The sequence below is a fragment of the Delphinus delphis genome, chromosome 14, assembly GCF_949987515.2.
Source record: "Delphinus delphis chromosome 14, mDelDel1.2, whole genome shotgun sequence".
In the NCBI taxonomy this organism is placed as follows: domain Eukaryota; kingdom Metazoa; phylum Chordata; class Mammalia; order Artiodactyla; family Delphinidae; genus Delphinus; species Delphinus delphis.
In genome coordinates this window covers 60,791,802-60,815,015 of record NC_082696.1, presented here as the reverse complement: position 1 = coordinate 60,815,015, position 23,214 = coordinate 60,791,802, and the positions used below count along the sequence as shown (strand labels likewise).

The 23,214-nt window shown below is 37.9% G+C and overlaps 1 protein-coding gene across 1 annotated transcript in view; it reads left to right on the top strand.

Annotated features, from left to right (window-relative positions):
- The window catches only part of FUT9 (fucosyltransferase 9), a 169,054-nt gene extending 148,684 nt beyond the window's left edge, over window positions 1–20,370 (top strand). The window contains exon 3 of the mRNA XM_060030604.1: window positions 19,283–20,370. Coding sequence (XP_059886587.1) covers window positions 19,291–20,370 — 1,080 coding nt within the window. The 5' untranslated portion in view covers window positions 19,283–19,290. The remainder of the gene's footprint in view (window positions 1–19,282) is intronic.
- Window positions 20,371–23,214: the final 2,844 nt, after the last annotated feature.

Below are 23,214 nucleotides of genomic sequence, written 5' to 3'. Positions count from 1 at the left end.
AGATACAATAAAATTATTATATTTACTACTGATGACTCTAAAGACATAGCTGTGTTATTTAAACCAACAAACTTAAACTGACTTCAATGCCAAATATTAATTTAATACTAAATATTTCCCAGTTCACTTGAAACTGAAATTCATTTGGGTTAGTTTCTTTTATATTTCTGAGAATTTATATAATTGCTTAATTTTCTTTAAGCCAATTAAATAGTGCTCATTTACAAATTAATTTTGGTAATACCTGCTGGAGGTAAAGACATATATTTACAATGCACACATAGACATACAGACAGACACAATCAGAAATCTCATAGCTTCATTTTTTTAAACTTAGTCATGAATCAGGTATTATAATATAAAACTCACTAGTTTATAGTAACAGTTGGAATAAGCCAAGTTTAAAAAGACCTCTTTTCTCTCTTTTTTTTCCCCCTCAATCTCAGGAATTAGAAATGGTCTAGATAAGTGTTCCTGAGACCTCTGTTAGAACATTTACATCTCAAGGCACAGGGAAAGAAATGCAAGTTTCCTCTAGAAGAACTTGTTCCAGAATTCCAAAAAGATGTTTTATAATGCCAGCTTTCTCTAACTTAACTGCATATGCAATAAAAGAGTCCCATATTGGCCATTTTCAGTGTAAGATTTTCTTTTAATTCTCAATTAAGTAAGTATTTGTAAGTATAAATTTTGCAAATACATAAAGCTGACTGGGCTTTTAGGTGGAGGCTGGCTTTCTGATACCCCCTCATTTAGGAAAGATGTTAGGCCAGCCTCTCACCTATCACCCAGTCTAGACTGTTCAGCGTCTCTCAACTGAGCAAAGGTGCACTTTTTCCCAGCGTCTTTCAGCTGGACTCCCCCAGTATCTTTCAACTGGAGGGTCACTCTGGAGTATCTTTCAACTGGGGGGCCAGATACTATTATACATGGCCAAATAAAACTCAGGTTCATCAACCGATAATCAGAAGATCGGAGAACCAGGAAAGACTCACCCAAATTCTTTTGGACTCTCCGAGGAGGTGAATGGGCACAAGAGGCCTCTGCTGATACCAAGGCTCAGATCCTCACAGAGTTCAGGCAAAGGAGGGACGTCTGCTCTGTTTCGCTTTGTGGTTGCCAAAACTGTTGACTGGAAAAAAAACGTACAACGTGAGAGCTGTGAGTTCAGTTTTATTTGGGGTTTACTGAGGACTATAGCCTGGGGGACAGCCTCTCAGATATCTCTGAGGAACTGCTTTGAAGAGGTGGCAGGGGAGGTCAGTATATATATGGCTTTGGCAAAGGGGGTATGCCTTCCTCCAAGGCACACATCTTGGTAGAGGGTTGCTACCAGGCACAAGAAACTTGCTATTAAGTCACAAGGAACAGATGTCTCCATTAATGACTTTAGTGCTTTTCTAGGTATGAGAAGATGCAAGAAATTGGGTTCATAAAATTTTCTCCAGAAAGTATCTAACTATCTGAAGGCTTGTTCTGCCCGTTTTTCCCGGAGCACAGAGTGCTTCATTCCTGAGCTCCACCCTGAACTCCTTTCAGGGTGTGTTAAAGGTCAGCAGACTGCAGTGGCTAATGATTTCACTCTTGTAGAACCAGATGGCAAGTGATTATTCTTTAGTTGGTAAAAAACTGAAATTCATGTCCTAAAAATCACAGCCTTGTACTTAAGGAGCAGCCCATCATTATGAAGAGATGTTAAAGAAACTTAGACTACTGTTGAAGAAAGGATAGCTGAGGGTTGTTAATAACTATTGGGTTGGCCAAAAAGGTCATTTGGGTTTTTCCGTAACATCTTACAAAACACACTGAATGAACTTTTTGGCCAACCCAATATCTTCAAGGATATAAGAAATTCTGTAAAAAGATTGCTCAAATGTTTTCCATCTACATAGAGAAATTATCAAATTAAGTGGTTTCAAATGACAATAAGAAAGATGTAAATTATACCTAAAAAAACCTTCACTGCAGAAGTCTCTTGAAATAGAACAGTTATCTTTTACCAGTTAAGTATAGAATTACTTAGAGCCAGGGGTTAAACAGCATCTGCCAGGGTTTTTCTCCTGGTTAGAAATAGATGCAAGGGTCCCCAAATTTTAAAAAGCTGATCAATGCCACAATACCAAGATATACACATTATAATCTTATTTTTCTCCTTTTATCATTGTACTTTTATGTGGAACCAGGAAAAAAAGTGATAAAGTGAACACAGGAATTGTGAGTAGGTTAGAGAGGTTGAAGAAGATGAAAATAAATGGGGAAGATAAGTAGAACTCACAGAAAGTGATCTGTGAGTAATGGAAACCAAAGACTACTTCTATATGTGCCCAGGTCTGAACAAATTTACCCACAATAAAATCATCCCACAAAAAAATCCCTTGAAATGGAAAGCAAAGCATTTCATACACATAGTTTTTTCCTTCCTTTTTTTAATGATAAATGTCTAAAGTTTTCATTTATCCAGAGTTTTTGATTCCAAAATGTTTCAGGATCTTACACAAAACTTTGCCGTGGACTAATTATGTTTTATGACAGTCATGACTTTTGCCTTAAGAGTTAGGAGTTAGCTAGGTTTTAGGACTTCTTCCTTGAAGCGGGACTGAGAAAATGTATCAACAAGGTATCAGGACTCTTACAGGGACTATTTAAAGCTAAAGGAATGCCCTTTTGGCTCCCACTTCCCTGAGGCTATGGTTTCAGAGGTAAATCTTAGAGCTCATCAAAGAGAAAAACTACAGTGCCTCTAGGAGGCCATGGCCCCATCTCCTTCCCAGCCAGCAGACTCAGCTCTGCCTTCACTGAGTAAAGACAAGGAACTCTATTTTCATTTTCTGCCTGCCCCACTCTCAACTTCTGTCTCAACTAAGTACATCTCCAACACTACAGTATCTGCTAAGAAATATATAAGAAATGTATTTACTTTGAAAAAGGAGAGAAAAATTAATATAAATTCAGTCATCAAATATTGTACCTACTCTGTGGCTAGCAGTGATAATTACTTATATACAGATGTCATGGGCACTTCATTTAATGTATATTTTACTAGCAGTAAAGGGAAAATACAGAGTTCACTGCTGAACTCTAGCATTCCACTTGAGCCATCTAATATCAAGATAAATCACTCACATTACATTTTAAAGTAAGTTCTATCTGATAGTAGATATTAAATATTTCAGGCTCTGTGAGCCAGAGGATCCCTGCTGCAGCTATTCAGCTCTGTCATTATAGCACAAAAGTGGCCATAGACAGTACATAAATGGATGGGTGTGGTTGCTTTCAGCAAAACTTTATTTACGAAACAGGCAATGGCTAGGTTTGGCCACCAGGCATGTAGTTGGCTGCCCCTTAATTGAAACAGTTCTTTGTGATCATTTAAAATTTTTTTTTCTCTCAGATATTCTCTCCTTTCCCCTGCTTTTCTCAAAACCTCAGATAAAACCTTCTTGCAAGAGAAAATGGGGAAGCATCTTTCTGTCTGACACCTTCCAACCTCAGGACCACGCTTCTTGTCTGCCTGTTTCTGGCTTGCCCTGATGGTTTAAGTTTCAGGCTGGGATAATTGTGACCTGAGACTTTCCAGTGTTGACCAAAAAGTTAATCAATAATCATCTAAGAAAGAAATGGAAAATTTTATTTGGGCCAACCTGAAGATTATAAGCTGGGAGGCAGTCTTTCAGAAAGCTCTGAGAACTGTTCTGCAGAGGTAAGGGCGGGGGAGGGCAGTGTATGTGTGATTTTGACAAAGGGATACGTACCATCAAGCACACATCCTGGTAGAAGATCGCTGCTATTCTTGAGGAACAAATATCTTAGTTAATGACTTTAGTGCTTTTCTAAGCATGGGAAGACATAAGAAGCTGGGTTCTTAAAATTTTGTCCTGAAAACAGCTAACTATCTGAGGGCCAGTTCTGCCAGTTTTCCTAGAGCATTGCCCCCTCCTGATCTTTGCCTTGAAGTCCTTTCAGCGTATACTGTAGTCAGTGACTGCAGTGGCTAATGACTTGATTCTTATAGAATTGGATTGTGAGCAACATTCTTTATTTTATAATTCTTTTCCTTTTCGGTGTTGATTTCATTGAAGGTTTGGGAGGTGTTTTGTGACAAATTTGTCCGACAGCCCTAGGAATGCTCACTCCCAGGTCAGGCGAGAATTCTGTTGTTAGGCCACTCAATGTGCTGTTACTGGACTAGGCCCTGTTAACAGCAGCCAGAAAGTCTCTGGACCACCTGTCTTACTAGCCTGTTATGGTCCTAGAAATGGCTCCCTCTTGTTGTTTCTTCCAATATCTCGAGTTACAGTATTTCAATCATTAATATTATAGGATTATATATTTGGTCAATCATATCAAGTAGCCTAATCATCATTAATTTTATCAGAGGATCAGTCACACATTTGGTAATGCAAGAAACAATAATGTTGTAAAATAGATATAATACAATATAGCTAGTAACATTAATAAGGTCATAAATTAGTATTTAAGCTAAGAACTTCCATTAGGTGCATCCCAGTATCTCCCCAGATCGTCTGACCAGTCTATTCTGCACCAATTGCTGTCTTTAAGGGAAATGATATATTGGCATTGTACATAAAGTTCACCAAAGATGTCTGCACGTAAGGTGGTCATTATGACCCCTTACAGGGTCATTTTACATAAAGTTCACCAAAGTTGTCTGCTAAGGAGTTACATGTCTGGCCCCAGAAAAAGAAAAATTGATCTTTATGGTTGAGCAGGTATTTCTGCCATTGGGCTGGTCTGGTCAATGCATAGTGCAGATGCACATAGCACACTGGAGGGGAGGGAGGATGCCCAAACAGGCAGAGAAAAATGTTGACATTTTTCTTGTCTTAAAATATGAATTTTTGTCTCATCACCCGTAATGACACACAGTGGAGCAGCCTGGTTGCCATGGGTTCCCTTCAGCTTCTTGAGTGCTAAGACCTTTCCGGGATCTGGCTGTGGCTGCCACCCAGTCTCAGGCCAGGCAGTCAGCCCTGCAGTCCTGCAGGGCCACCTCACCACATCATGGCACCCCCACACACACAAGCTTCCCACCCATATCTCATCCACCCATACCAAGGGATGCTTGCGAAAGCTGTCCCTCAAGATCTCAGGTGTCTGACCACACTGGCCAAGTTGACTTTGACACTTCCTGTGGTTTTCAAGGGGCCTCCCCACTCCTCTCTTTTTAATATCAACCTTAATGATCTGACATCCCCGACTTAGGCCAAAGACCAGAGAGCTTCCTTCAGTCTTAGACCTTGATATGTTAAAAAGAGAATAAATGCATTTGAAAAATCTCCTCTCAAAATAGTAACTGAGCTTGCATCTGGTACTACATGTCAGAAGCTGAAAAGTACATTCTCCTTTCTCTTTTTATTTCTTCTCGAATAAATCCTAACTTACCTACCCCACTTCAGCCCCAAGATAGGTTAGATAGACAGGTCAGCTAGGATTAGGGTCATGCACTGAGAAAGTTCAAAACGAAAAATGCGTACATAGCTTTCAAACTATTACTCTGTTTTATGTTACCTTCTATTTCTTCATAACCACCCTTTTAGGTAGGTGGTACCATGTTGGAGAGATGCAGAGTGACTATGAAGGCTCAGAGGAGGAAAGTCTCATTAAGATAAAATCTTTTAAAGTATATATTATTCAACAGGATTTGTATCTTAGTTTACCACTTCTTTTTTTTGGCTATGAGTTCTTTAAGGCAGTTTACTTATATTCATTGTACCACCCATTTATGACACTGTGTCACTTAAATGAGCATTTGCTATATGCAAAGCTTGGGGTCAGTTAGTTTGCTGGCTGTAAGAAAAAATGGAATTTCAGTACAGAAAAACAATAAGTAAGAAAATGAAAAAGGGTGAAAAATCACTTCTAAAGAGAACACCTGAAAAATATGTTTTTAGAAATTGAAGGTCAAAGAGGGGCAAAGCACATCAGAGAAAATGAGTTTCTTAATCACATGGAGCCAGATCTGCCTATTGAGCATTCAGCTTATGTCAAAATAATTGTCCAGTAATTACTCTAAAAGATGGAACAAAATCAGATTAAAATGGAGCAAATTGCCTTTTGCATTGTGGCCAGTGACACATTCATGCTGCAAAATACCACTTTCTTTTTTGTGAGAGGTGATCGATTGCTTAGTGGTTAAGTGACTAGGTTATCCCATGAAAAATCTGCAACCCTGTCTTTCAGAGAAGTGCAAAGTATCTTATTGCTACTGCTATATGTGGCAATTTCATATTCAGAAATGAAAAAGCATACATCTTAAGCCCTACACGTGTATATGTGGCAAATATTGCAGTTCATAATTACTGAATGCTTGCTATGCACCAGGGGCGGATCCAGGTAATTTACATGTATCAATTCATTTAACATGCACAAATCTGGCAAGTAGGTATTCTTCTTATTTTGTAGATGAATAACTGACACGTGGAAAGTTTGAGGATATTTCTGGAAAGCTTCACAGAGAGCCAGAGGTAGATTCAGGATTGGAAACCGGCATACTGTGTGCAGAGCAGGTGTTCTCAGTCACAAAACAACATGCCATATGCCCCACACAGTCCACAGCCAGTGGATGGTCTTCCTTTCCACTTTTGTTTAAAGATATAATCTAGCACTTATTTCACATAGCATAAAAGTAAGAAACAAGTTTGAGTCATGGATGAACATAAAGTGAGTGAATCATTTGTTACCTTTGTGTCTACTACATTTGGACTATTACTTTTAACGTTAGAGAGAGACAAATAGATAACATTGGTACTTACTGACCCTCAAGCACCAAAGGGAAAACATTCAGGATTTGTTTCTGTCCTTTCCAGCTCAGAAAAAAAGATTTTGTCAGTGTACCTAGAGATAATCGGTCACATCAACCTAACATATACACACAGGTAACTGAATGGTGAGTTTGTTCATTCAAAAGGAGGGATATAACTTTTTGTTGATTTCATCCATGTAAGAAATACTTATTGAGCAATACAATAAAGTGCTGTGACACACATTCATGATAAAAGGAGTGTCAAAATATAAAAGACTTAGATGAGGAGGTGCATTAGTTTGCTAGAACTGCCATAACAAAATACCACAGACTGGGAGGCTTAAGTAACAGATATTTATTTTCTCACAATTCTGGAGGCTAGCAGTTCAAGATTAAGGTGCCTGGTGAGAGCTCTCCCCTTGGTCTGCAGATGGCCACCTTCTAGCTATGTGCTCACATGACCTCCTGTTGGTGAGTTTGCAAGAGCAGGGAGAAGAGCAAAAGCTCTCTGGTGTCTCTTCTTATAACACTAATCCTTTTGGTCCAGGGTCCCACCCTTGCAACCTCATTTAATTGTAATTTCTTCCTTAAAGGACCCATCTCCAAATACAGCCACATTGGGAATTAAGGCTTAAACATATCAATTTTGGGAGGACATAAACATTCAGTCCATAACAGAAAGTCATGCTGCATCTGATTTCTTTAAGGATAAATAAACAGAATTAGACACAAGGGAAATGACATAAGAACAAAATCAGAGGCGGTCGTTGTTGTTGTTGCTCTGCTGTTGCTATTTTTAGAAAGTACTACATGCAGTGAGATGTTAATATACTTATAAATCTTGTTGCCATGGACAATTCTGGGATAATGCAAATGATCAAAATTAACTCAAGTAATAGAAAAAAATTAAATATATAAATAAAAGAAATTGGAAATGTTATCCGATAACTAAAAAAGAGAGGGATCAGGACCAATTGGTTTCAAATTCTCAAGGAAAAATAATCCTCATGCTACAAAAGCTTCTCAGTAATACTACCTAATGCCCAAAATAAATATTAATAACAACAGTTGGCATTTATTTTGTTCTTAGAATATGTTAGGAACAGTGCAATCTCATCTAATCCTCTATATAGATAGTCTAGCCTTAATATCAAAACTTAATTAAGAGGGCCCCATAGCTATCTACCTTACGTTTGGTAGTGTATATATGTCCATGCCACTCTCTCACTTTGTCACAGCTTACCCTTCCCCCTCCCCATATCCTCAAGTCGATTCTCTAGTAGGTCTGTGTCTTTATTCCTGTCTTACCCCTAGGTTCTTCACGACCTTTTTTTTTTTTCTTAGATTCCATATATATGTGTTAGAATACGGTATTTGTTTTTCTCTTTCTGACATACTTCTCTCTGTATAACAGACTCCAGGTCCATCCACCTCACTACAAATAACTCAATTTCGTTTCCTTTTATGGCTGAGTAATATTCCATTGTATATATGTGCCACATCTTCTTTATCCATTCATCTGTTGATGGACACTTAGGTTGCTTCCATGTCCTGGCTATTGTAAATAGAGCTGCAATGAACATTTTGGTACATGACTCTTTTTGAATTATGGTTTTCTCAGGGTATATACCCAGTAGTGGGATTGCTGGGTCGTACACTATCAAACATAAAATAGATAGCTAGTGGGAAGCAGCCGCATAGCACAGGGAGATCAGCTCAGTGCTTTGTGACCACCTAGAGGGGTGGGATAGGGAGGGTGGGAGGGAGGGAGACACAAGTGGGAAGAGATATGGGAACATATGTATATGTATAACTGATTCACTTTGTTATAAATCAGAAACTAACACACCATTGTAAAGCAATTATACTCCAATAAAGATGTTAAAAAAAAAAATAGAGGGCCCCAGAACAAAAAATACATACTCACTTCTGGATATGTATGCAAAAATACCTAAATAAATATCAGCACTAATTTGTACAGAAAAATAGTGTTATGCCAATAATTTAGGGAAGATTTAAATAAGGAAATATATTAATATCATAACAAATCAAAGACCTAATACAAAATCATAGGATACTATTAGTAGAAGAAAAAATACTTAATTAAAACAAGCAAATGAAAAAATAGAATCAGTAATTGATTTAAAGATATAGAAAGAAAGTTCCTTAACATGAGAACAGTATCTCTATCTTATAAAATGGTGAGAAGTGACACAGTCCTTACAAATAGAAAGTGCCAAAGAAGCCAACTATCACTCTTATTATTTAATGTCTTTTCAAAAATTCTAAGCCATGAACAATGTATTTTACCTACTGAAATTGTAAAGAAAATATTATTATTTACAAGGGCCATGCCAATGTATCTCGATAACTCAATAAAATCAACAAAAAATTCTTTAAATTGATAGGAGTTCTGTAAAGTGGTACAATAAAATATAAAAATGTAAAATCATTAGTGTTTCTCTATTTCAGAAATAATCAGGAGGTATGAGGGAAGAAAAATACGTTAACAGTGACAAGGCCAGCAAAAACATGAAATGCCTCAGAAAAATAAATATTCTATACATAAGACACCATCAATCTTTACCCAGGATATGAACAATTTTAAAAGAATGGCATAGCGTGTTTTCATTGAGAAGAACAAATACTTTTGGTATGTTATTTTTTCAAATAATTTAAACAGACATAATGAAATATTTCTCCAAAATACTAACAAGAGGGCTTCCCTGGTGGTGCAGTGGTTGAGAATCTCCCTGCCAATGCAGGGGACACGGGTTCGAGCCCTGGTCTGGGAAGATCCCACATGCCGCGGAGCAACTAGGCCCGTGAGCCACAACTACTGAGCCTGCGCGTCTGGAGCCTGTGCTCTGCAACAAGAGAGGCCGCGATGGTGAGAGGCGTGCGCACTGCGATGAAGAGTGGCCCCTGCTCGCCGCAACTAGAGAAAGCCCTTGCACAGAAATGAAGACCCAACACAGCCAAAAATAAATAAATAATAATTAAAAATGAATATCTGTTTATAAAAAAAAAGATTTTTTTTTCAAGGATGGGCTTGATGAAAATTATTCTGTTGTTATTTGGAAAAATAAGCAGGTTATATACAATTAAAGAAAATAATTATGAGGAGGAAAACTACATAAACAATTTAAAGCATGTTATAATCAACAGATAGATCAGTAGAATAGAATAGATAACCTTGAAATAAATCCAGACATATACCTGAAAGTGTTTTGGTAAATAAGACATCATATAAGGAAAACATCTCCATTTTATACTCAAGAGAATTGTATAGCTTATACAATTGTATAGCTTATGTAACATTCTCCAGCGAGCCATACCTCATAAATCCATACAAGTATATGTTTGTTTACAGTAAGCAATTCTAAACCAAGAACATCTTCCTTAAAGTATTTCATAGATAAGAATTCTCCCTTCCAGCAAATATTAGTCTGTTGACCTGGAGGTCAAGTTATCATGTTTTCAAGGACATTGGACCAGGTGCCTGCATTCTTCCTCCCACCCCCCAGGATCATCTCCCTGGTAATAGGCGGGATCTCAGGCCAGCTGCTTTAACACCTTCTTCCCCAACACAACTTCTATAATAAAACTTTTTTGAAAGAGAGAGAATGAAAGGGAAAAAGGAAAAAAAGGACACTCAAGTCACAGTTTTTACTATGAATCGAAGGAAAGCAAGACCAGTATCAGTGATAACAGTTAATGGTTCATTACAACAATCCAGGAAATAAGTGATGCAGACCTAAACAATGAAGTGGCAAAAAGATGGAGAAAGAGAGTGAGATTTAACAAATGTTCTGGCATTTCAGTTGACTAATTGTGGTAATCTATGGAAGTCAGGTTAGGGAGTGGAGGCAGTAAATCATGCTTTCCAACTGGAGACTTAGGCAGGATGATGTGACTATCTGCAAGGATAGAACAGAGGAGCGGTTTTAGGAAGGGTGAAGTTTCTTTAATAGAAGATAAGAGAACAGTGTTCATCAAATATGGTGTTTTCTTCTGAGTATTCAACTGCTTGGTAAAATAAATATTCAAAAGATTATTTATTAAGAACGGTATCAGAATAAGACACTTAGGTGACCCTTGACGATGTTTCATTCAGGTTACAGATAAAGAAGCCAAAGGGGCCAATTGAATTCCCACCAAGATATGATAGAAATCCTCCCCTCCAAGGACTGTAGCACTTGTATCTCCAAGATTAAAAGTTTCTTACTCTTGGAATTTTTACTCCTAATTTCTCCATTTCCATCTTTCTTCTAATAATATTATCTTCTGTTAAGTATGTTAATCAATCAGTTCATTTTCAGATTACTCAGCTGCAAGTTGATTAAACTTGCAAGTTCTTTTTTTTTCCCTACAATCTTCTTAACCACACTTCTATCATATTGTCTCAGGTTCTTGACTTCTTGTGGCTCATCCTTTCTATTTTAGTTCTTACTGGCCAATTCTTTTATTATAGATTTAAGTTGAAGTTTCAGAAGCTCCTCATTAACTACAGTAATTGGTTTTTATTTAACCCCAGTAAAGCTGGTGCTAATTAGCTTCACATGAGTTCAAAAGATGATCAGCCTTCAGAATTTAGTCTGATGCAGAAACTGTTGTCATGGCAATGCCCCATCCAATGTTTCTCTCTGTAGGTAGATATTCTTTCATTCAGGCAGCCTCCTTCTTAGTATCTGCTAACATGCTTTGATATGCATGATGGTGTTTTGTTTTTTTGTTTTCATTTTTGCTTTTGTAGCTGGAAGAGCAAGAATTTAATGTTGGGGGTAAGGGTAGAGGAAAGAGCCAGAGAAGGTAAAGTAGTTTATTTCCTGTGGATTCACTCACTTGCCCTATAATTGAGAATAAAGCCTGTACTGTTAGCAGATAGAGGACCAGACATTGAAGGAAAAGTTCTGGAAGAGATGTTGTGAGTGTCCCAGCATATTCAGAGTTGCTGGAATCAGTGACCAAGTTTGATCAGAGAGCTGGTTTTTCACCTGTGACGTGGACCCAGAAACTCTGGCACCCTGAAGGTTAGAGGTCAGGGAAAAGCTGCATTTGTGTTTCTAGGTCCACACATTGAATGGTTAGGAGGAGAAGGACAGCTGCATTAAGTGGATTCTCAGACTAGTGGAACCACGTGATGAAGAAGGACAAACAGTGGATGGGGACTGTTGCTGCCAGACTGGTCGGGGTCCAAATGAAACTTGCATGGTCTTTCACAGAAACAATTGAGGGACACCTAAAAGAAGAGACATTCCTGGTAGTAAGACTGATGGAAATCCAACTATCAAACTGGTGATTCAAAGCATATGGCCTTATATATTCAATAGTAGTCTGGTGAGATCCAGGGAATTAAGAATGCAAAAATTTATAGAGAAGGAATTCCATATTAAGTTTTAAGGAATGGTAAAAACAAATACTTGTAAATCCTTTGAAAACATTAACTGATGACATGTGGACAAACTCTGGGATATAACTGAAAGTTTTATTTAAATGATTCCTTTTCTCTGCCTTTATTGTTTTTAGGCAATTTAGCTCTTTGAGGTTAGTTGAGTTTCAAAATTGACTCAACAAAGCAGCATATAAAGAATTCATCTGAAAGAAAATGTGACTAGCAGGAATATAACTCTCAGAGAGACCTTGGATTAGCAATTACAAATGTGTCAATATCCTTGGTATTTCTTGAATTGCTTTATAAACACCAAAATAATTTTTTAAAAAAATCAACTAGATTCATCCCTGCTCTGATTTACCTCTCCAAACTCTCTTGCTCTCCTGGGGACAGGAGGAGAGTTACCTAAAATTCTAGTACTCTGGACCCACAGTTCCGGCCATTGGTTTCTAGAGTAAGAGCCAGGAGAGAAGTGTTGATGAATCTAGTTTGTTCTTATGAACAATGGCTCCAGAGTAATATATGTTACACTTGGGCTCAGTGTCAGATCAGATCAAATAAAACTTTATTCCTATAATTCATAGCATTCTCTGCAGTTATATGCTTGAACCTCAATACTTAACATGTTTTTAAAGCAACACACTTTGGAGTCAAACCACTAGTGTCCACATCTTGACTGACCACTTGCTGTAAGACATGAGACAGATAGATAGACATCAGTTTCCTCATCTGTAAAAATGAATATAATTGTAGAGTATATTTCATCTGGGCATTATCTAAAGGAATTAAAATTCGTTAAGTGCTTAGAACCATGAGGTCACAGAGAAAGTGATGCATACTTATTTGTTAAATGAACAAAAGGAAATATATTTTTCCTGAGGTTTAAATGATAAAATCTACATAAACGTTTTAGCCTGGTGTCTGGAACACTGCAAATGCTCAATAATTGTTAGTTATGCAGTCACTCCAAAAACATTTGTTCAGAGCAAAGATATGTCAGATCTGACTAGGCACTAGGGATTAAATATTGAGGAAAAACACCCAATATCTACCATATGAGACTAGTTATGGTGGAACAGAGGCAACAACATTAATCAAATACCCACACAAGTATAGGTAAATTTGCTTCTGTGCTAAGTGCTATGCAAAAATGGTTCTATGAGACACGTACTTGGGACCTTTGATTTACTGTGTGTGTGTTGGACAGTGGGAGGGGTCAGGGATCCTTCCATAAGCAACCACCAGTGGAGCTGAGACCAGAAAAGTGAAAAGGAGTAAATCAAGGAAGAGAAGGAGGGCTTGCCTGGTGGCGCAGTGGTTGAGAGTCCGCCTACCGATGCAGGGTACGCGAGTTCGTGCCCCAGTCCGGGAAGATCCTACATGCCGCGGAGCGGCTGGGCCCGTGAGCCATGGCCGCTGAGCCTGCGCGTCCGGAGCCTGTGCTCCGCAACGGGAGAGGCCGCAACAGTGAGAGGCCTGCGTACCGCAAAAAAAAAAAAAAAAAAGAAGAAGAGTAGGAAACTATTCAGGGAGGGGGAAGAACTGGTGCAGTGACCCCATGCAAGACGGCCAAGCACAGCATTGCAGAGAATGCAAAAGAGAGTTTGTCAACGCACTGAGGCTGGAGGCAGAGGCAAGGTCCTCATCATCCAAAGCTGTTTAAGCCACGTTGACTTTTTTACTTTATCTTAAAAGCAACTGGAATTCATACTCTTAAACAGAAGGGTAACATGTGATGTGTGGTTTGAAAAGTGTATGTCGGAATCACTTGGAGGACTTTTTTAAATGGACTGCTGGGCCTCACCCCAGAGTTTCTGCTTCCATATGTCAAGATTTGGGTGGGGGGAATTTGCATTTCTAACAAGATCCCAGGAGATGCTGATGCTGAGGCAGTCTTGGGAACACACTTTGAGAATCACTGGTCTACTGCAGTGTGAATGAACTGAAAGGGTCAAAAGTGAGTGCCAGGTGGACCACTTAAAAAGCGATGTTAGTAGTCCATACAAGAGATGATACACATTTTAACCCAGGGAAATGGGGAGAAGTCAGCTAATCGAAGAAATATTGAGGAGGCAAAACTGGCAGGTCTCGTGCTGGGTTGGGTGTGGATTTGAAGGAAAGGGAAATGTCAAGGCTCCTTCAATGGGTTAATTGATCTACTTTGTCATCAAAAAGAAAGAAACTCTCAGAGTCAGGAACATATAGTAATATTTTGGCCCAAAAATGAGAGGTTTCTTTTTTTAAAGGCATCCTTGACCTTCATTACCTGGCTGCTATGGTCCAACACCTGACAATAATCATAGAAAGCACTATGAAATTATGAAAGACTGCCTCAAGGGAATCCAGAAAGCATGTTCTGGGAAAATGACAGAAACTACCCCCTGTCCTGTCTGGGGTGTTCCTATGTTTAGGTGGCACATGGGCCACGTTACACTTGGGCTCAGTGTCAGATCTGATTGTTCTAGCTACAGCCAGAGCTGGTAAATAGAGCTTCTAAAGTGAATTGAGACAGTGATTAAGAACTAGTGATTATGAGTAAAGAGAAGAGAGCAGATAAAAGATCAGACTAAAAAAGGTTAATCCCTGAATTGAAAAGAAAATTTCAGAGACTGAATGTAGAAACTATCCAAGATAAAGAAGTGTGCAGGGCAGGAGAAGTGGCAGTTGGCAACTTGCAGACCAAAGGAAACAAATGTCTGAGACAAAAGTGAAAGCAGAAAAAAAAAAGAGGTTTTTGAGCATTTAGAGGTAATAACCCTAAAGATGAAACCACTGTATTAATAAGTCAGGAAATTGTCAGTTATGCCAGAATGTATTCTGAGGAATATTCAGGAAAAGCATTGCTGACCAAAGCTGGTATGTTTTGGTGGCAGCTTCTCTGGTGTTTGGAGGAAGTAAAACAGAGGATTTTGCCTGGAAATACCAGAGATTGCATCCAAAGGTCTTTGAGAAATGTTCACAGACACAAATTTGATAGCATTCTAGAGATCAACCAGTGTCTTCTTGCCAAAAAGTAAATGGCATTTCTCCCAAAGGCACGAGGCATTTGGCTCAGGAGCTAATGGGGAGAATTGTGGGAACTCAGAGCAGGAATGCCCACAAGAAAGGTTTAGTGGAATGTGAGGTGTCAAGGGAGTCTTTGAAAGTAAAGCCATGAATATATTAAGTCTTACAGTGCTTTGAGACAGAATATAATTCGGTGTACAGTGTAGAAAGTCGAAGGCTTATATTTTTATTCTTGTAAAGGATTTTAGCATAAAAGTTGTAGGAAAGAGTAGAAGCAAAACAAAACAATACCAAACCCCCCCCAATTTTTTTAAAGGGGCAGTTTAAATTACGAACATCAATGGAGTATTCAGAAGACTTTTGCAGAATTCCAGATACTAACATCATGACGCTAAACACCATAATGATTATATGGGGAAAAATTGTTCTCTGAGCCGGCCTAAACAGATTACGAACTGTTAAGTTAGACACCACCAAATAGCTAAACTCTAGGTGCAGTCTATGGCTTAATGTAAAGTGAAGAGATTTGTTTGCTGTTTTTAGAATTTATATATAGGTTTTTTAAATCCAGATAATTTTTTGAAAGATTTAAGTTTTATACTTAACCTACTGCAGGAAGGAAAAAAAAAAAAAGGAGAGATAATCAATTGGGTTTTTGTTTTTTCATTTTGGGGTTTTTTTTTTTTTTTGGCTTGATGAGGGTTTTGTTGTTGTTGTTTGTTTGGATTTGTTTGTTTCAAGCAATAAAACCAATTATAACTAATGTAAACAAAAAGGAAATGATTGCAAGTTTATGGAGTAGCTCTTAGAACTGAAGGAATATCTGAAGAACCAAGCACAGGAAGGCAGCATCATGGGGAGCTCCTTGGACCCAGATAGCAGAGTTTATATAATTGTCTTCTCAGGGGACCCCACTGTGGTTAATCAGCTCCAAATATTTTCCCTCCTGGCCCTTACACTCAAGATTTAAACACCCAGAGAGAGAGAGAGAGAGTTTGAATGATCTGGCTCCCCTGCTCAACACTGGTTAAGAAAAAGGGAGTTATTGTTCTCTGCAGTCCCAAAGATTGCACACAGGAGAGGAGAGGTATCTCGATAGGAAATTCGGGCGCTATTTTCAGAAGATGGCAGAGCAATTACCAGGCAGTAAAAACTAGCAAATATCTGCTACAGAATCCTCTAAGTATAATGTGCTTGTAGAGCAACGTTTTGTGAAAAGACTCATACCGTGACTTATTGAAAGACCTGCTTATATTCATTATACTTTGTTTTCTTATGTATTTTATCCAGACATTATTAATGAGTTATGTTTTGTACTTAGAGGAGACTGTAGGCGTGTGTGTGGTTAGAAATGGTAATAATTTGCATAAAATCAGAATCTATTAGTCCAAAAGACTTTCAGCTATGATGAGAGCTCTGATTCTTGACTGTTTAACAAGAAATAGTAACATAATAGCAAACACCTAGTGCTTTCTATTGTCCAGGCACTGTAAGAAGCACTTTACAAATTTTATTTCATTTAACAGGAAAGAAGTCACAATGTGACTATATATGGCAACCCTTCTGCTTTTTTAAACCATTTCTAATTTTAATCCACCTATTAATTTGTCAGTGATTCATTTCAGGTCTTTGGGGTTGATTTGAGTTGATCTCAAGATCCCCGAGTAGATCCAAAGTTCTGTTCAAAGGGCTTCTGATTTTTATGCTTTTTTAACTGAGGATTAAAACGTCTTGCTTTATCAGGAGTGGTTTGATTATGAACCTGGACAACATATAGAGAGTAAGTGTACCACACAGTGATTGTCAGTTCAAGTTTTCATCTTTTCCAGATATATGCCTGTTTCTTTCCATTTAAAATAAGGATTCAAAACACACACACACACACACACACACACACACATCTAGAATTACCACACCTTGAAGAAGCCTTCTGTTCTTCTTGGTTTCACATTTCTCTACATAATACCTTGAAGTGTACTTATGGTTTGAGAATCACACCTGAACCGCTTCTATTCCAGGCTCCTCCATTCTTTAACACTTAGAGCATTCTTAAAGTATGACTGAAGGTCTCTTAATGGAAAACACAATTATACACATTCAAATTCTTACAAATCTTTTACTAAGACTCTTATTTTTAATGCTAAAGTCTTTAAATTATATTCCTTCATATTACTTGAAACTATTAAAAAATGATGTCAAAAACTTTAATTATCCTGTTTATGATTTGCTTTATGCTATAAATTTATTGCTGTCTCTCTTGAGAGCTATAGTGACACAGCTGCGGGTCCTTCAAAAATAGGTTGTATAATAATTCAAGACACGTTGGGTATCCAACTGAATTTTAGTAATGAGGAGTAGGTGAAAAAGTTCCTGTCAAGGGGATGTCAATTTGGGTCCAAGAGACAAACTTTTCTGACAGTTTCTGTACAAAGCAGGGGTTACTGAGTAACTGCCCCTGTTGTTTAGTAATTGACCCCGACAGCAGTGGAAAGTTGAAGGGGGAAGGTGTGCAGAGAGTTAACAAGAAGAACCTCAAGAAACTCAAAATGTCCAGGAAGCAGGAGAACTGAGAGGCACTCAGTGGAAAGAATGTTGTTTCTGCCTAGCAACCAATTCTTCCCGTTTGGCCAAAAAAGTGTTGTGGGATTAAAACATACAATATGCCAACTTTGAGTTGCTACAAAGAGAATCAAAACTAGGAGATTTTGCTCATCTACTGGTAGGAATACCTGTAAGTCAATTTAAAGGTAGTTATTCTGTAGAAGGATATGTGTTAAAATACACCAAGAAAGCAACTAAGTATAATTTCATTCATTCACACTTGGTTCACTTTTGTTTATCTAGTTACCAAGCATTTTACGTTGGGCATAGTTGGTACTCAGCAATCCACCCATTCATTCATGCAACATACACAGCATCTATTAAGCATCTACTGTAACCTGGTGATGAGGATACAGCAGTGAGAAACAAAGCCCCTCATGGAGTTTACATCCTGATATCATTAAGATGATTGTATCCTCTGGCTGCAACCAGGGGAATCAATGATTATAAAAATGTAGTCCTCGGGCTTCCCTGGTGGCGCAGTGGTTGAGAGTCCGCCTGCCGATGCAGGGGACACAGGTTCGTGCCCTGGTCCGGGAAGATCCCACATGCCGCGGGGCGGCTGGGCCCGTGGGCCATGGCCGCTGAACCTGCGCGTCCGGAGCCTGTGCTCCGCAACGGGAGAGGCCACAACAGTGAGAGGCTCGCGTACCGCAAAAAAAAAAAAAAAATGTAGTCCTCAAGTGCCCAGACTCTGGAGCCAGAGCCTGAGTTTAGAAGTGTGTTCTGCCACTTACTATATCACCTTGGGCAAGTTTCTTAACCATTTGGGGCTTTAGTTTCTTCATGATTAAGATGGGAATATAATGAGTTAATATGTATGCTTACACAGACACACACACCACACATATGTATATACATTAACACACACACATATGTATATATATATATGTTCATGTAAGTCCTCAGATTAATGCTTGGCCCTAATGAGCACCAGATAAGTGTCAGATACTGTTCTTGTTATGGGAAATGGATCTGCATTTAACTCCTGGGTAAATAGTCCTCACTCATATAAAGGGTAGAGACTAGAGAAATCAAGACAATAAAACCTGAGGTGCCAAATGCACCTCAATGGATTATTGATGTTTGTATTATTTGTTCAAAAAAGATTGTAGAAGGCAAGAAAGAGCATAACTCAATGGGTAAGCTAGTTAGGGTAAGCTAGTTACTTATATCTCTGGCCCTCAACTTCCTCATTCTGCAGAGAAGAGGTGATAAAAGACCTCCTTGATAGGGGTTCTGTGAGGATCAAAGGAAATGAAGTATGCAAAGTGCTTGGCACAAAGCCTAGCTGAGAATGAGCATTTAGGAAACGGGTACTGTTAAAGTTACAACTTGATTTTATTGCACTGACATCCTATATTTAGTTTTTGCTAAGACTGGAAAGGAAAATGCAGTTGATTTTGTGATTAAGTGTATTTTAGGATGTATCACCTGTTTATCTCAAAATGTATTTATGATTAACTCTTCATCCCTACCTCTACCTACCCCTCTATCTTTCCTTTTCTGTTTCACAGGAAAAATTATGACCTCGGCATCCAAAGGAATTCTCCGCCCATTTTTAATCGTCTGCATTATCCTGGGCTGCTTCATGGCATGTCTGCTCATTTACATCAAGCCCACCAACAGCTGGATCTTCAATCCGATGGAGTCAGCCAGCACTGTGCTGAAAATGAAAAATTTCTTCTCCACCAAAACTGATTATTTTAACGAAACTACGATTCTGATTTGGGTGTGGCCATTTGGGCAGACCTTTGACCTTACATCTTGCCAAGCAATGTTCAACATCCAAGGATGCCATCTCACGACGGACCGGTCCCTGTACAACAAATCGCACGCGGTTCTGATCCATCACCGAGACATCAGTTGGGATCTGACTAATTTACCTCAGCAGGCGAGGCCACCCTTCCAGAAATGGATTTGGATGAATTTGGAATCACCAACTCACACACCCCAGAAGAGCGGCATTGAGCATCTGTTCAACCTGACTCTGACTTATCGCCGCGACTCAGATATCCAAGTGCCTTATGGCTTCTTGACGGTGAGCACAAACCCCTTCGTGTTTGAAGTGCCAAGCAAAGAGAAGTTAGTGTGCTGGGTTGTAAGTAACTGGAACCCTGAGCATGCCAGGGTCAAGTATTACAATGAGCTAAGCAAAAGCATTGAAATCCATACCTATGGGCAAGCATTTGGAGAGTATGTGAATGATAAAAATTTGATTCCTACCATATCTACTTGCAAATTTTATCTTTCCTTTGAAAACTCAATCCACAAAGATTACATCACAGAAAAGCTCTACAATGCTTTTCTGGCTGGCTCTGTGCCTGTTGTTTTGGGGCCATCTAGGGAAAACTATGAGAATTATATTCCAGCAGATTCATTCATTCATGTGGAAGATTATAACTCTCCCAGTGAGCTAGCAAAGTATCTGAAGGAAGTAGATAAAAACAATAAATTATACCTTAGTTACTTTAACTGGAGGAAAGATTTCACAGTAAATCTTCCACGATTTTGGGAATCACATGCATGCTTGGCTTGTGACCATGTGAAAAGACATCAAGAATATAAATCTGTTGGTAATTTAGAGAAATGGTTTTGGAATTAAAGTTTTCCATCATTTGCACACTTGGCAAATTATTTTGATGAGATATTATTGAGGTTTTGAAGATGAGAAGAGACATCATTCAGCTTTTGTGTCATAATTTATTTGTATCACTCTCTCTTGGGTGACATATATATTTTGATGAGATATTATTGAGGTTTTGAAGATGAGAAGAGACATCATTCAGCTTTCGTGTCATAATTTATTTGTATCACTCTCTCTTGGGTGACATATATATTTTGATGGAGATTTTTGAGAGCGCAGCCTCAGCAATCACTCCACTTGTTTTAAATTATCTTATATATACCTAATTATGTGCACTGAAAAATAATTTATTCTTCTCTATCATTTGTAAACATTATTTTTTTCATATTTTTGTAGTTGTCTGTAATGTAACTTTGTGATTCGATTGTTGTTCCTACACTGATCAGTTGTTTAATCCATTTGGTAAATGAAGATGCACATCTTCAAATATGAAATATTTTCATTAAATATTATCATCTCTAGTTCCAAGTTGGCATAATGTAACAAAGGAAAAGCATTTGTAATTGAATTCTAACCTCTTTGACTTCGAAGTTGAACAGTGTATAACTGTCTTTATTTGATCTATTTTTTACCTGTTTACCACATTTGTGAATGCCACATTTGTGAATTATTCACTTAGTGAATAAGCCAGATAGTGGAGCAGAACTATTCTATTCGGGAAGCTATTAGGCTTTCCAATTATTTTCATTAAGTTGACTTGCACATGCAGCCACTTGTTCTCATGATCTTAAGTTAAATTATGATGTATTTTTAAATATCCAATTTGTTGGGATTTTTAGTACCTGGGAAATAATCCTAGTAACACTTAAGAAAATCTAAGATAGTTTTCTTCCTGATCTTAACACTCCTTTTTATAATGAAACAAATAATCTTATCAAGTGACAAGGGAAAATGTTATGTATAGATACAAGTCATATTTATAATTGGCACATTTATGCATCAATATAATTTTTAATAACATATCAATTTAAAATATTTTTTCCAAAGGTCCAATGTCTAAAACTATTTCATTTCATCATATGAACATAATATGTGAGATGTTTGTCCTATCATTTAAAAGAACCTAAATAAAATTATTATCAAGGTGTTAAGTATAAGATGATAAACATAATAAAATGGCGTTCTGTAGGGAACACAGAGTGATATCTCAATGCATATTTGTTGAATTAATAAATGAATGACATTGAAAGTCATCAGAAAATTTTTGTTTGTTCCAAAAAAGTGACAGTTCTATCCTAGAGGTACTAACTGGAGATGATGTTTTATATTCCATTTTTGTAATTATTCATATGTGGCACATGTGACCATGGCCCTCAGGGTTTTACAGAACCAAAATAAACTTTCATTATACTATGTTTTTGGAGAATTCACCCCTGAACTTGCAGTTGCTGTACAGTGTTTCCCCCTCCATAATGTTAAGGGCTGGATATAAGCAGAGAACAGTGGGTGAGAAAAGATGGGAAGATAAGGATTCTTCAAAGAAAGCATTTACCAAAAGAATCTTTAATGACTTTATTCTAAACCCATCAAAAGTGTTAGAACGTTCTGATGACATCCATTTGTGTCTATTTGTGACTTAGTCTAATAATCCTCTACATGTTAACATCAGTAGAACTCAACTCCACAATTTTCTACATCAGATGGAAATTAGAGAGAGAGGCAAATTTAAATTCAGAAAGCAGGAGCTATGTCCAACAATCCAGACTGCCTTGTGAGGGAATGAGCTCTTGGGACCACTAGAAGGATCTGAGCAGAGGAAGATTCCTACATTGGATGAAGGCTTGTTTGACCTTCAGGTTCACTCCTTTACCCATGATTGAACAGGCTCCCTGTGTCAGGCAATGCCCTAACCAGAGATAAAGATGAACAGACCTGTTTCTGAGCCACATACTTTGTTTACTTATTTGACCTAATGGAAGATTACCTCCATATTATCTCTTCTAACCACACTGCATCCAGAAATGATGTCTGTGTAGATGCCCTCCTAGATAAGGAGAGATCTCCACCACATTTATTTCATGATGTTCAAATAGTCAAATTCATACATTTATGTTTACTTTATTGTCTTTTTGGCCAAAAAAAAGTATAGGGATCTAAAGAGGATGCATTACTAACCAATTTAGAAATACCTCCTTTCTGCAGAAGCAGAAAAGCATTCAGTAAAAAGCCTTTGCTGTGGTGGGTGCTCATGATTTCAAAGAACCGAGAAACCTGAGGGCATTGCCTTTATTGTCAACTATGAATTTGGTCTCTTTCTCAGTGTGAGACTATAATTATATGCTGATAATATGACTGAAGCTAAGGCAATAATACTGAGTGACTAACTAGCACATCTGTATATTAAAAACCCATTACCAAGTCCCAGAAGAATAAGTTTTCTTAATATGAAGTACCAAAAATGAATGAGTCAGCTTCAATTCTGGGTCCATTGATCAGTGAGTTTTAGGGCTGGAAGAAATTATAGCAATGTTTACGAACCAATCTCTTCGTTCTACTTATGAAACAACTAGATTCAGAGATAATATTTATTTAAGACATATGTTCACACACACACACACACACACACACAGGCACACACACTCGTACATCCCACACCTATATTGACATAGCCAAGATTAGAATTAAAGGGTACTATCTCTCTTGATCCTGTTTTCTTCTTCATTGTATTCTCACCTTATCATTGAAATACATCTCAATTCTAAAAATGTGAATGCCTTATTGGTGTTATTAGGGCCTTTAGGATGTTACACTCTCTGTGGAAGCACTTTGACTTTTGAAAAAGTATACATAAGGTAAATAAAA